We start from the raw sequence: 12,542 nt of genomic DNA, 5'->3' as shown, positions 1-12,542 counted from the left end.
ATCCCCGCCTCCCCACCACCCCGTCCCAAAGGCCCAGCTGCTAATCGCTTCATTTTCCCACGAAAAGCAAAGGAGTCCAGTACAGAGTAGTGACATTTATTAGGAAGGAGGGATGCAATTAGGTTCCCGCATCACACACATGAAACAGACTGTAACTGTTGTTTCTAAAGAGGAAGGAGGGCAGGCAGAGAGGGCCCTGAATCCCAGGAAGTAGGCAGCTTCAGCTGGACAAGAGGGGAATATGGGCTTAGGGTGGATAAGGCCACCGCCTACCACCCCTCCAGTGAAGATTAGTGGCTAAAACACTCCTATGACTCCCCTGCCCCCCCAAAGCCAGCAGTCCAGTAGGAAGCTGTGTTCTCTAGCGGACACCTGGGTTATGGTGGGTGGCAAGAAGGGAGGAAGAAGGTCCTGCTATCTCTTGCTGCTCCTCCGGGTTTCTTTGCCGTTACTGACAGGGTTGCTGGAGGGGCCCGGAGGGCCGGCAGGTGTGTGGTTGGGCTGGCTTCGGGTAATTCGGGTGCTGGGGGGGTGGGAGGGAGTGTGAGGGGGGTGCGGGCCACCACCAGGACCTGGAGGGGCGCTCAGTCCATTCCCGTTCTGGCTCTCAGAGGCTAGTTGTGGGAGAATGGGAAGAAACACAGGAATTAGAGAATGGAGGTAGGAGAGGCGTCCATCCCCAACGCCTCCCTCCAAGCCCCAGTGAGCAGCACACTGCACCAAGCACGGCTTCACATTAAGGCCACGGGACCAAGTGCAAAGAGTGCAAGTTGTAGGAATGGAGTCCCAGAGAAAATACCACTATTTTGGAAGTTGCCACATGAACCCTTGTATGATATTTTTTTCTGTTTTATTCACCTCTTTATCACTAGGAATCAGACCTAGAATTAGGTGTTTAGTACTAGGCTCAAGGACCACTGACAAAATATCTCTTGACCAAAAGTGACTATAAAATTGGAGAAGCATGGAGAAGGGAAGGGCCTGAAGGTTTTGTTTTGTTTTTTGCTTTTTAGGGTTGCACCTACAAGTATGGAGGTTCCAGGCTAGGGGTCCAATTGGAGCTACAGCTGCCGGCCTACACCACAGCTACAGCAACGTCAGATCCGAGCGGCGTTTGTGACCTACACCACAGTTCATGGCAAAGCCGGATCCTTAACCCACTGAGCAAGGCCAGGGATTGAACCCAAAACTTCATGGTTATTAATCAGATTTGTTTCCACTGCACCATGATGGGAACTCCAGGCCTGAAGTTTTTGTGTTAAAATACAAGAGGAATCTTTTTTTTTCCCCACACCCAAAGGCATGTGGAAGTTCCTAGGCCAGGGATCAAACCTGTGCCACAGCAGTGACCCACGCCGCTGCAGTGACAACGCCAGATCCTTAAACCTGCTGTGCCAAGAGGGAACTCCAACATAAAAAAGATCTTGAAAAAGAAAAAGGTGTGGTGTGTATCATAGTAATACATGTTCATTTAAGGAAATATAAATAAGCAAAAAAAACCCCAAAAACCTATTACACATATTCTCATACCTCCAAAATAATAAATATTGTGAATATTTCCAATGTTTGATGGCTTCCTGGGAACTACATCAACTGTGCATATCATTATCACTGCACTTATCACACTGTATTTTCTTTTCTTTTTTTTGGGGCCACACCCACGGCACATGGAGGTTCCCAGGCTAGGGGTCTAATTGGAGCCACACCCGCTGGCCTACGCCAGAGCCACAGAAACACCAGATCCTAGCCGCGTCTGCGACCTACACCGCAGCTCATGGCAATGCCAGATCCTTAACCCACTGAGCGAGGCCAGGGATTGAACCCAAAATCTCATGGAGACTAGTCGGATTCTCCTCCTCTGAGCCCGGACGGGAACTCCATCACAGTGCATTACAACAATTGTCTGTGGGTCTATTTCCTTCAAGGACTGCAAGCTCCTAAAGGCAAGTGCTGTGTTTTGTCCTTGGCATTCCTCTTCTATAAATTCTTGTTAAATGAAGGCAGAGGCCTGCCTTTCACATACACAGGGCACCATGAACCCTAACTATAGGCCTATTGAACCCTGCTGCTCCACTGGACTAAGATATCTGCAGCCAAAACTGAAGGACAATACCCTTTCCTCAATTTGCAGAAAAAATTAGGAGCGTGTATAGAAAGGTATTAAGTTTTTATACCATACGTGTTTTTTTTGTTTTTGTAAATTTTTTTTTTCTCCTTGTAAATCTATTCTAAGTTGTGTCTGAAATACGTGTTTTTTGTTAAACCTTCTGATCCCATTAGGAGCTAACAAAGTGAATAAACATTTAGCAAATGGATATTAGGGGCAAACAGGTTTAAATATACCTTATTTAAAATATTTTCATAAATTGTGGAATTACAGAGACCTGAGAATAGATAGCAGTCATATTTTCAGTTGAAAGCATAGATGCTAATTTTTATGGTGGAATTAAATGTTGTTTTTTTTGAAACACCATGACCCTGGGTGGCTTTGACACAGACAATTCTGGAAACCATGGTAACTGGGGATGCAGACACAAACTGAGAAAGGGGTAGTGGCAGCCTGAAGCCTAGTGTCACAGGGAGAAACCTAAGGCATGGATCAGAGGCAAGAGAGAGTCAGACACCTCGGGAGTAGGACGACTCACTGGGAGATGGCCCAGAAGGTGAAAAGAGCAGTAAAAACCAGGTTTCTAAGGAGAGGTCGGGGGAGGAAGGAAACGATGTTGCTGAGTGGTTCTAATCCAAAGTTGAGGATCTGCAGTAGGTAAATTCCTCAAGAGACCAATAGCAGCGGCTTTCGAAAAGCTGGAAGAATCATAATCCCCAGGGGTAAGACCTAGAAGCAGGGCCTTTAGTTTTCAAAAGAGAGAAAACCCTAAATGGGAACTATTTTCTTTTCTTTTTTTTTTTTTTTTTTTTTTTTTGTCCTTTTGCCATTTCTAGGGCCGCTCCTGCGGCATATGGAGGTTCCCAGGCCTAGGGGTTGAATCGGAGCTGTAGCCTCTGGCCTACGCCACAGCCACAGCAACGCGGGATCCGAGCCGCGTCTGCAACGTACACCACAGCTCACAGCAACGCCGGATCGTTAACCCACTGAGCAAGGGCAGGGACTGAACCCGTAACCTCATGGTTCCTAGTCGGATTCGTTAACCACTGCGCCACGACGGCAACTCCCTATTTTATTTTCTTTTTTAAACTCTTTTTAGGGCCGCACCATGGCATATGGAGGTTCCCAGGCCAGGAAGTATAGCCTGAATGGGAACTATTAGTGCTTAACGTGGTGCAGTGTGGACTCCATGTTAAGTCATGTGAAGTAACACAATACATTAGACCTGCGTAATGAATAGAAATAGCAAGGGGGAAAATGTTCTGCCAGGGAAGAAGCAGAGAGGGACAAGCTAGAATGAAAAGGGCAGCCTTTGTGGAGAAATAGCTCTCATTTTTCTCATTTTGGTAATGGCAAAAGAGAGTTCTACCAGCAATAGAAACATGCTCCCAGATCTTTTCACCCCAGGGACTTGCAAAAGAACTGGGAGAAGAATTGGGTGGAAGGGGATATAGTGAGAGAAAGATTTGAAAAGGGATGAGGGCAACATATCTCCCCAGGCTGGGGAGAGAAGGGGAACCAGGAGGACCAGTGGATGGAAGGGAACAGGTTTACCTGGAGAAGCGGCAGGGGGTCCCGTGGCAGGCTGGGGAGCCGTGGGGCTGCTGTCGTTCTGCACCTGATGGCCCAAAAAACATATGCATACCTTACTCCCTACCACGTTTCTTGGCCTGGCTTACCCTCCTTCCCCACAGCATGGCCACGGCACTCACCGTCTTGTTGGGTGCCTGCTGGGCACTGTACTCTGGATTTGGTTCACTGAAGTTAGGAACCTCAGAATAAACCATACAGAATCTGCAAGAGGAGAAAGTGGCAAAGCCTCAGGCCCATCCTCTGGGCTAGCACTTGGGCAACTCTGGAAGCCTCAGAAAGGTCCAGTTACAGGACAAGGAATGCACGCCCTCGTGCTGCCTCCCTGCAGACCTCAGATGTCCCCCCTTGGCCTGGTGCTTCTATATTTCAATCCCCAAGACAGCACTTACTCTCCAATCTTCTGAAGGTCACCCCCACGGCCAGTGTACAGTGTCAGACAACCTTTGAACACTGAAGCGTACCTGTGGGGGCACAAAAAGCAGGATTCAGAGTTACAAGGACTGTCAAATCTAATCCTGCTTGACTGTCACTGTCCTTGGTTAGCCAGAAGTCACCGGGTGGCTTACCCTTTGGTGAGCCGGATAATGTCCCCAGGCTGGATCAAGTTGCCCACGTCGTCCCAGACAGAGATATTGATGCTCCCAGTTTTGTCTGCCACTTTGCAGGTCCGAACCTCGTGCCCGTCCTTTGTTTTAGTCACTCGCCCTGGAGGGAACGGATCAACGGGGTGGGGGGGATGTCAAATAAATGGGGGCAGTGGAGGTCAGAGGGATGAGGTCTAGATGTTGGTGGAATGAGGGAAAAGCCGTACAAACAAGGCAAAGCCAAACCCCTAGAAGGTGGGGAGAAAGGGGATGGGTCCAGCACCATGGAGAGGGTCCTGCGTGGAGAGAGACCCACTTAGCCCTGGAGGCTTGGATCTGCCAAGAGTTCCATCTACCCCACACCGGAATGCAACTCTCTAGGAGGGAGATAGAAGAGAGACTGGGAGTGAGCAGTGTCTTAGGATGTGCTCTGCCACAGGAAGTACAAATTAAGATCAGAGGTAATGTTCTCTTTCTCCAGACCCCCTGACCGACCCTGAGAAACCACGCATTTGGCCCTGGGCCCCAGCATAGCCACCTGTCTCCAGCACAATGAAGATGAGGTTCAGGTTCTTGAGCCCAGGCTTGATATCCTTCACGAAAGTCTCCGTCGTCATGCTGCTCGAGCCTCAGCACCCCACTAGAAGGGGGAAAAAGGGGATGAAGTTTCAACGTTTGAAGCCTTTGCCCCCATGTCCACTTCACAAGGCCTACCTTACCACACTAGGTTAGGGTCAGGCAGCCTGAAACCCTCTAACCCCTCTAAAAGGGTAGAAACGAACTTCCTCAGGGGCCTCCAAATTCAAAATCAGAATTTGGGGGTCTCTGGATAGGCTGCTTCGGGGCTGGAAGCCTCCCTCCCGGGGTGCTCTTTTAGTCTCAAGCCCCGAAGTGGGGAAGCCGACAACAGGGGTAGGGAACCTGGTGCAGAGCCAGGGAATGGAATCTTACTCTCCAAACCTTCCCGAACCATCATCTGGACAACCGCGCACTCGGTCCATCCCCCCCCCGCCCCCCCTCAGCCCACCACCCACCCAGCCAGCCGGCCGGACAGTGCACGTAACTAAGCCGCCCGCAGGGGGAGCCAAAGGCCCCGCTGCCGCCGGATGCGGACCAATGGAACCCAAGAGTGCGAACATTCCCGGAAGTTCCCCCGGAGGGCCTCTTCCAGCCAATCAACACCGCCCTGGCTCGTCCCTCGCGTCCCGCCGCCGTCCCCAAACAGCCAACCGCGATCCGAGATTCACGCGCCGGGGACGGGGTGGGTCTTTAGATATTAAAGGAGCCTCGGGGAGGATTGGCTGCGCAAGGAAAAACATAGACCACCAGGGGGAGCCTCAGGTCCCAATTTTCCTCTATCTGGGAGAATGCGCTAAGAAGGCGCTAAGATTTTTCTCTCCTAGACCTGACACAGTGGAAAAAGAACCAAAGGTTTTTGGAATTCGGCGGACGAAAGTATGAAATCTGGCTCATCACTTCTTTTCTCGACAGTTCTTAAATATGATTGCATCTTGCAGACGAGAAAACGAAGTTATATAAAAAGCAGTGCCTAGCACACAGCAGGCAGTTTCCTCCTGTTCTCCAATTTCTCTAACCTGCATCTTTATTTCTGATTTAGATTCCTCATCTTTCATGCATTATCCAGCTTGGTCAAGGTCTCTGGAGAAAGTCGCACTCACACGGGAGACAATAGACACACACCCACATCCTTTGGAAGTAATGGAATTGGGGCACAGAGAACAACATTTGCATTAGTCCCTCACAGTTTGATCAGTTTTTTTTTTTTTTTTTTTTTTTTTTTTTTTTTTTTTTTTTTTTTTTTTTTTTTTTTTTTTCGGCATATTCCAGGAATGGCTGAGCCACCAGAGCAGCACGCAATCGAGGCGTTGCACCACCTCACCAGTTTGCAAAGGAATCAGTTTCTAATGGACACAGTTTCTAATGCACTTATCTCACTAGATCTCAGGGTCCCCCCTGAGGGCTGAAGAAGCCCTAATCTGTAGTTTCCTTTGAGACTTGTTTCATAATCAACAAAAGGTAGCTAGCTCTGTAAAGTGTATAAACCAATCACATATAAACAATGTACATACATGTGTATTACTATTTGCTTAGAGAATATCCATAATAAATACTGCTTAATATCAGATTAGCCTAAGAGGCTATATGATTGTAATGCTTTGGTTTGCTTAATCAATCCCTTACCTTCTCCTAGAGGGCTTTAGACTCCACCTTGACTTTCCTTGGAGCTCAGGTTCTCTCCCTCCCACACCCCCAGCCACGGTGTTGTACCCTAAGGAAATCAAACCACAACCCCAGAAGAGGAGCATTTTATCTCCCTCTCTCCCCTTAGGTGTTTCAAGGAACTGTACGAGCGTTCGGAAGGTCGACGTAAATACCGCAGGAGTGTAGCTAGGAGAGGCAGGCAACCCGCTGAGCACCCTAGATCAAAGTTTTCCGATCAGACACTCCCTCATTCCCCACCCCGTGGTCGCCTTGTTGACTACAGTATCCATTCCCATGACTATGAGTCATAAGATCGGCTCCGGGATGCTGACCACAGCTCTGGAAACGGGAGAGGGGCCGGGCAGACGGCAGGTCACACTGCAGGCCGGCCTCCTAGCGACGATCTCGCACCAAGCCGCATCAGCTTTAGGGCACGGAACCGGTGCACCCTTCGAAATAGAAGTCTCGCGCTCCGGGAGAGTCGGCCTCCAGCTCGGCCCCCGACTTTCAAGCACGGAAGAACATAGAGTCCTTCCTCCCAAATGGCTATACAGTTCTCGCTGGGACCATAAAGACTTCCGGTGTGGAACGGAGGCCTGGCTAGCCCTCACTCTCCTCGTTGGCCGCTCGTGGTTTCTAGCCCAAGGCTGAGTTAAACAAAGGGGCGGGGCTTGGTGACGAGTTTCCGCCAGGTTGCGTAGCAGCGGTGGGCGGGGCCAAGGCTCAGTCTCACAAGGCGACGAGTGGTCGGAACCTTATCCCCTCTCCTTCTCCTTCCCCTTCCCCTTCCCCTCCCAGGATAGGCTGGCACCCGGCACCAGGGTTATCCCGTGGCTGCTGCGGCCTCAACTCCAACGGGTCGGGGCACGGAGAGTCCAGACCGCTTCCAGGGCGGTGCGTACGGCGCCTGCGCAGGCTCCCACCTAAAGGAGGGCGTGGGAGGGGAGGGGGCGATGTCCCAGGGGGATTGGGACCGGGGTTCGAGATTTTGGAGGTCAGGCGAAGGGACGGGAGTAAAGATGAAAAATGGAGGAAGGGAGGAGTCCAGAGGTGGTAAAGGAGCGCTGGAGGGTGCCTTGTTGGGGAGGCCCATTGGAGTGTGGGAGCCTTAAGAAGTACGAGAGGGGGCCTAGGCCGGCTGGAGGACCGGGGGGGGGGGCCGGGATTTGGGTGCACAACGTGGTATTTAAATGGACAGTGATTGACGGGCCGGAAGGGTAAGCAGGGAACCATCTGGGGGACAGCCTGCGCAGGGGCGGTGGAACCTGAACCCCCGCCCTCGAAGCGCCATAGCTTGGCTCCTCTCCCATGCCTTGTCTTTGGCAGCCTTGTCTTCCTCCTCCATTCCTTTCCCCTCTCTCCCTCCCACCCCTCCATGAAGGAATCTCACATTCCTTACATCCGTGACTTGAGTTTGCAGCCAGTCCCTCTTCGCGGGCTTCACACACCAGAAAGCCTTCTCCAAGCCAAAGCGTAAGAGAAATTGAGGAGTGAGGAGGAGGGGGCTGGAGAAGGAGCAGAAAGCTGAGAGGGGTGAGGGTGTTTGGCATTGGGACAGACAGACATCTTCCCCATTCAGAAAGTAACTTCATTCCACCTGGTAGCAAATGTGGCTGTTAATGAGACCACTGAGCCACTGTCCTTAGGGACCGGGCTGTGATAGTGATAGTCTAATCCCTTTCTATACAGGTGGTTTTAGTCTGACAATAGAACAAGAAGCTGATAGTGTTGCAGGCTGATAGTTTTCCCCTAGTTAGGAATGGGGTAAGACTCATGGAGGGAATCTGAGTGTTGCAGTAATATTACTGCCCTGTGTGTCCAGCCGACTTTGCGGCTGTGGCGGGTTCCCAGTATTGGGGAAGAAAGTTTCTTTCAGGCATTTCCTCCTGGGCCTCATGGGCCGTCTGAATTTACTTGGCATTCTATTACTGCAGATATCTTACCTGAGAATAAGTGGTATTCAGTTTCCTTTCACATTTATTATGTCATTTGACAATATGTAAGGTAGGTAAGGCAGATATCATTTTCCCTATTTGAGAAGTGAAGAAATTGCAAACTACAGAAGTGTTACATGGCTTGTTAAAAGTCGTATAGCTGGCAGAGCTGGGACCAGAACCCAAGTCTTCTGACTCTTGGTCCTCCTCTTAATTGAAAAATCCTGTTTTGTTCTGGTCAGGGGAGCAGTAGAATAGGATTGGTTTTCCCAGGATTGGTTTTCCCAGGGTGGATAACTTTGCTTTCTGAGTCTGGGCCTTGTCACGACTAGACAACAGCACAGGTTCCTGGAGACATTTCTCGAGGTACAGGTCTATATGCCAGGCTGCTGGGAAATAGGTTCTCGCCAAAATGGAAGCAGTATTATACTGTCCTCTGTATTATGGAGGGGGAGAGGCATATCAGCTTCCCCCTTACCCCCAGCTGCAGGGCAGAGAAAAATGAATCTGGCATTGCACCTTTATCTCTCTGATTTTATTTATTTATTTATTTATTTTTTAGGTCCGCACCCATATGGACGTTCTCAGGCTAGGGATAGAATCGAGGCTGCAGCAGCCAGCCTATGCCACAGCCACATGAGATCCAAGCTGCATCTTCGACCTGCAGGATCTGAGCTGTGTCTGCGACCTACACCACAGCTCACTGCAAAGCTGGATCCTTAACCCACTGAGCAAGGCCAGAGATCGAGCCTGCGTCCTCATGGTTACTAGTCAGATTGGTTTCTGCTGAGCCACAACAGGAATTCCTCTGACTGGTTTTAAAACACCACACTAACATGTTATGGCTGATGAGCATGTATACCAGACTTAAGATGAAATGGTCTGTTTTATGCATAAAAATTGTTATCTTGGAGTTCCCTGGTGACCTAGCAGTTAGGAATTCAGTGTTGTCACTGCTCTGGCTCAGGTTCGATCCCAGGCTTCTGCACGCCTCGGGTGTGGCTGAAGGAAAAAAATCATCATTCTGTTCCTTCCTAATTTAGCCCTTCATCTTGAAAGATGTAAAGGTGAGGAAAGGAATGTAAATAGTTTCTAGTCTCCTGCATCTGAAGCCTTGTCTCTCTCTTCTTGGTTTCATCCTTTTAGTAAGGAGAGTCTGGTTAGCCAAATCATACTGCTACCTACAGTCTTCCCAGTTGTCTACCCTGCAATAATTTCCTGATTTTTTTTTTTTTTTTTTTGAAATCTTGATCCCTCTCAGGAGTATTTCCTGACTTAGAAAGTAGAATGGCACCTGTGCCAACATTCTTGAGTATCTTCTTATGAAGTAGTGTTTTCCAGGTGGAGAGTAGGACAGAATTCTTTTTATATGAAATAATGTATGGGAAAGCACTTTGGAAACATTAAAGCATCATGGCTCTGTGTGTTGTATAGCCAAAGATTTGGACTCCTTGACTTGACTTGTAGTCGTGTGCCCTGAACAAAAGAATGGTTTTCTATCTCAAACAGCTCCTTTTCCCTCCCTTTCTTCTTGTCTCTTTCTCGCCCCCTCTCAGCTTTGTTTAAAACATCTGGCCCCTGCGTGTGATTCCTTAGCTGATGAACTCTCTCCTTAGAGGGTAGCCCTGAAACCTCTAGTCCCTAATGGACTTGTCTCTTTCTCTTCAACCGACCCCCAGATCCAAGTCTGTCTCATCTCATTGCCAAGTGCAGGTAGTTCTCCTGACTCACCTTTTCTTCCTTGTTCCTATTAATAGAGCGCTCCTGATTGTGACATCACATCCATCCCCTTGGCGATGGAGCTTGTCACTAGGAAGGAAGACTCAGTCGGAGAATAGCCAACAAGATGGGTTACTGGGAGCGTCTCCTGAGTGGCACTGAGTGGAGGCATCAGGGGGTTGGAGCCTTGTGAACAGGGAACCTGCCCCCCAACACTTGGAAGGTAAAGAGCCTTGATTCAGAATCCCATTCAGGGCTTCAGCCCTCTTCTCTGCCCATCCGGGTTCCTTCTGCTCTTAAGAACCTGATTCTCAAACTTTTCTGTGTAAAACTTTCTGTGATTAACCCACATCAGAATGTTCTTCTTTGCATATTTATGTCTTACATGAACGATTAACTTTTATTACTTGGTGTTAAATTGCTTAGTAAATTTTATCCTTTAATATATTTTCTGTTCTGTATAATCCCTCATGGGCTGAAGCCTACACCTTAGTTTAAGGATAGGGATTGTGTTTTCTGTTTCTTTTACATGTCTCTACTGGCAAGGGGGTTGTGTATATAGAGTGAATACTATACAAGTATATGAGTTTTGGGATCACCACACAAATAGTGCTTGGTGCTGGTGACCAAGTAGGAGGTCCTTGCTGGTCTTGACACCTGATAGGCCTCGCTTTAGGTGTTAGATGAGGTGGGTAATTTTTGTTTTTAGGGCTGCAGGTGCAGCATATGGAGGTTCCCAGGCTAGGGGTCTAATCAGAGCTACAGCTGGTGGCCTACACCACAGCCACAGCAACATCAGATCTGAGGTGCGTTCTCTGACCTACACTACAGCTCATGTCAGCTCTGTGTTACATGAGCTTTTGAAGAATTGTGTGCTCTCTGGATTCTTTTTTTTTTTTTTTTTGTCTCTTTGCTATTTCTTGGGCCGCTCCCGTGGCATATGGAGGTTCCTTGGCTAGGGGTCTAATCGGAGCTGTAGCCACCGGCCTACGCCAGAGCCACAGCAATGCGGGATCCGAGCCTCGTCTGCAACCTACACCACAGCTCACGGCAACGCCAGATCCTTAACCCAATGAGCAAGGGCAGGGATTGAACCCGCCACCTCATGGTTCCTAGTCGGATTCGTTAACCCCTGCGCCACGACGGGAACTCCTCTTTTTTTTTTTTAATAGGCAAGAAATAGAATTTTTTTTCTTGCTTTTTTTTTTGCTTTTTAGGGCTGCACCCACGGCAATGCCGTATCTTTAACCCACTGAGCAAGGCCAGGGATCAAACCTGCAACCTCATGGTTCCCAGTCAGATTGTTTCCATTGCACCACGACAGGAACTCTAAGAAATAGATTTATTAAGGTAGGATGCTTGTGAGAGATGCAAGGAGGCTCTGCTGGATTCTTTTTAAAATCGAACCAATTAGGAGTTCCCAGTGTGGCTCAGCAGAAATGAATCTGAACAGCATCCATGAGGACGCAGGTTTGATTCCTGGACTCACTCAGTGGGTTAAGGATCTGGCATTGCCGTAAGCTGTGGTGTAGATCAAAGACTTGGCTTGGATCTGGCATTGCTGTGGCTGTGTTGTAGGCTGGCAGCTGCAGCTCCAATTTGACCCCTAGCTTGGGAACCTCTATATGCTGAGGATGCGGCCCTTAAAAAAAAAAAAGAAAAGAATAAAATTGAACCATTTAAAAAGTGCTGAAGAAGCTTAACTTAAAAAATCCCTTGTGGTAAATAAACCTAGTTTGGATCACAGTATTCTGGAATTAAATGGAACATTAGAGACAGTGTCCATCTTACAGGTGAGGAAAAAGAGTTCCTAAGAGCTCAGGTCTCTAAGAGGAAGAGTGACTTCAGTGTGAAAATTCTACTACTTAAATGAAAAGACCACTTTCTTTTATTTCTTTTATTTTTTTTGCTTTTTAGGGCCACACCTGCGGTTTCTAGATTCTTTTTTTCCCCAGATGTATTTATTTACTGGGAGACAGGGAGATGAGATGAAATGCTTTAGGGACACCTGTGAGACACCCTTCACTAGCTTCTTTCTTCACTAGGTGGAAATTCCTAGGAGGTACCTGTTTCATTACATGGGGGCAGGTTGTGGGCCCCTTTTCCTGTGTATGTGATGGTTTGGAGTAAATGGAGCTGGAGAATCCTCAGCCGACTGCATCTCTGTTGTATTCAGGGCATGGAGGAGAGAGAATCAGTAGAAGGGATCCTATAGCACACATTCCTGGCTTTTACCCTTAGAGTTTTGCCAAGAATTACTAACAGCATGGTCAGTTACCCTAAAGTGGGTTGGAGTGATTGCTCTAATGTTTCTCTTTCTGTGTTTTGTGTGTGAATTTGCATGGTTTGCACATCTGTACATGGGTTTAGGAAACCATGAAT

At 48.5% G+C, this 12,542-nt stretch overlaps 2 protein-coding genes across 8 annotated transcripts in view; one reads left to right on the top strand and one right to left on the bottom strand.

Moving 5' to 3' along the window:
- NABP2 (nucleic acid binding protein 2) lies at positions 76 to 7,138 on the bottom strand. Of its 5 annotated transcripts, XM_013988307.2 has the most exons (8): positions 6,840 to 7,089; positions 5,880 to 5,992; positions 4,823 to 4,924; positions 4,267 to 4,405; positions 4,090 to 4,161; positions 3,820 to 3,901; positions 3,662 to 3,725; positions 76 to 614 (listed from the first exon to the last, which is right to left on the bottom strand). In XM_013988307.2, the coding sequence occupies exons 3-8, from the start codon at positions 4,899 to 4,901 to the stop codon at positions 415 to 417; spliced, it is 636 nt and encodes a 211-aa protein (XP_013843761.1). In that variant the 5' UTR covers positions 4,902 to 4,924; positions 5,880 to 5,992; positions 6,840 to 7,089; the 3' UTR covers positions 76 to 414. The 5 variants fall into 5 exon arrangements, with proteins under 5 accessions (XP_013843761.1, XP_005655662.1, XP_001929324.1 ...); XM_005655605.3 differs by lacking the exon at positions 5,880 to 5,992 and having other exon boundaries at positions 6,840 to 7,138; XM_001929289.7 differs by lacking the exon at positions 5,880 to 5,992 and having other exon boundaries at positions 6,487 to 7,076.
- The window catches only part of RNF41 (ring finger protein 41), a 28,887-nt gene continuing 23,547 nt past the window's right edge, over positions 7,203 to 12,542 (top strand). The window contains exons 1-2 of one of the 3 annotated variants that reach the window (XM_003481616.4): positions 7,203 to 7,401; positions 10,199 to 10,383. The gene's annotated coding sequence lies outside the window, so the exon portion shown is untranslated. Of the gene's footprint in view, positions 7,402 to 7,670; positions 7,981 to 10,198; positions 10,384 to 12,542 lie in introns of those variants that run through there. The other 2 variants (XM_013988306.2, XM_005655599.3) reach the window with 2 other exon arrangements.

The sequence above is a fragment of the Sus scrofa genome, chromosome 5, assembly GCF_000003025.6.
Source record: "Sus scrofa isolate TJ Tabasco breed Duroc chromosome 5, Sscrofa11.1, whole genome shotgun sequence".
In the NCBI taxonomy this organism is placed as follows: Eukaryota; Metazoa; Chordata; class Mammalia; order Artiodactyla; family Suidae; genus Sus; species Sus scrofa.
The sequence above is the reverse complement of the archived record's forward strand: the minus strand, read 5'-3'. Positions and strand labels throughout refer to the sequence as shown.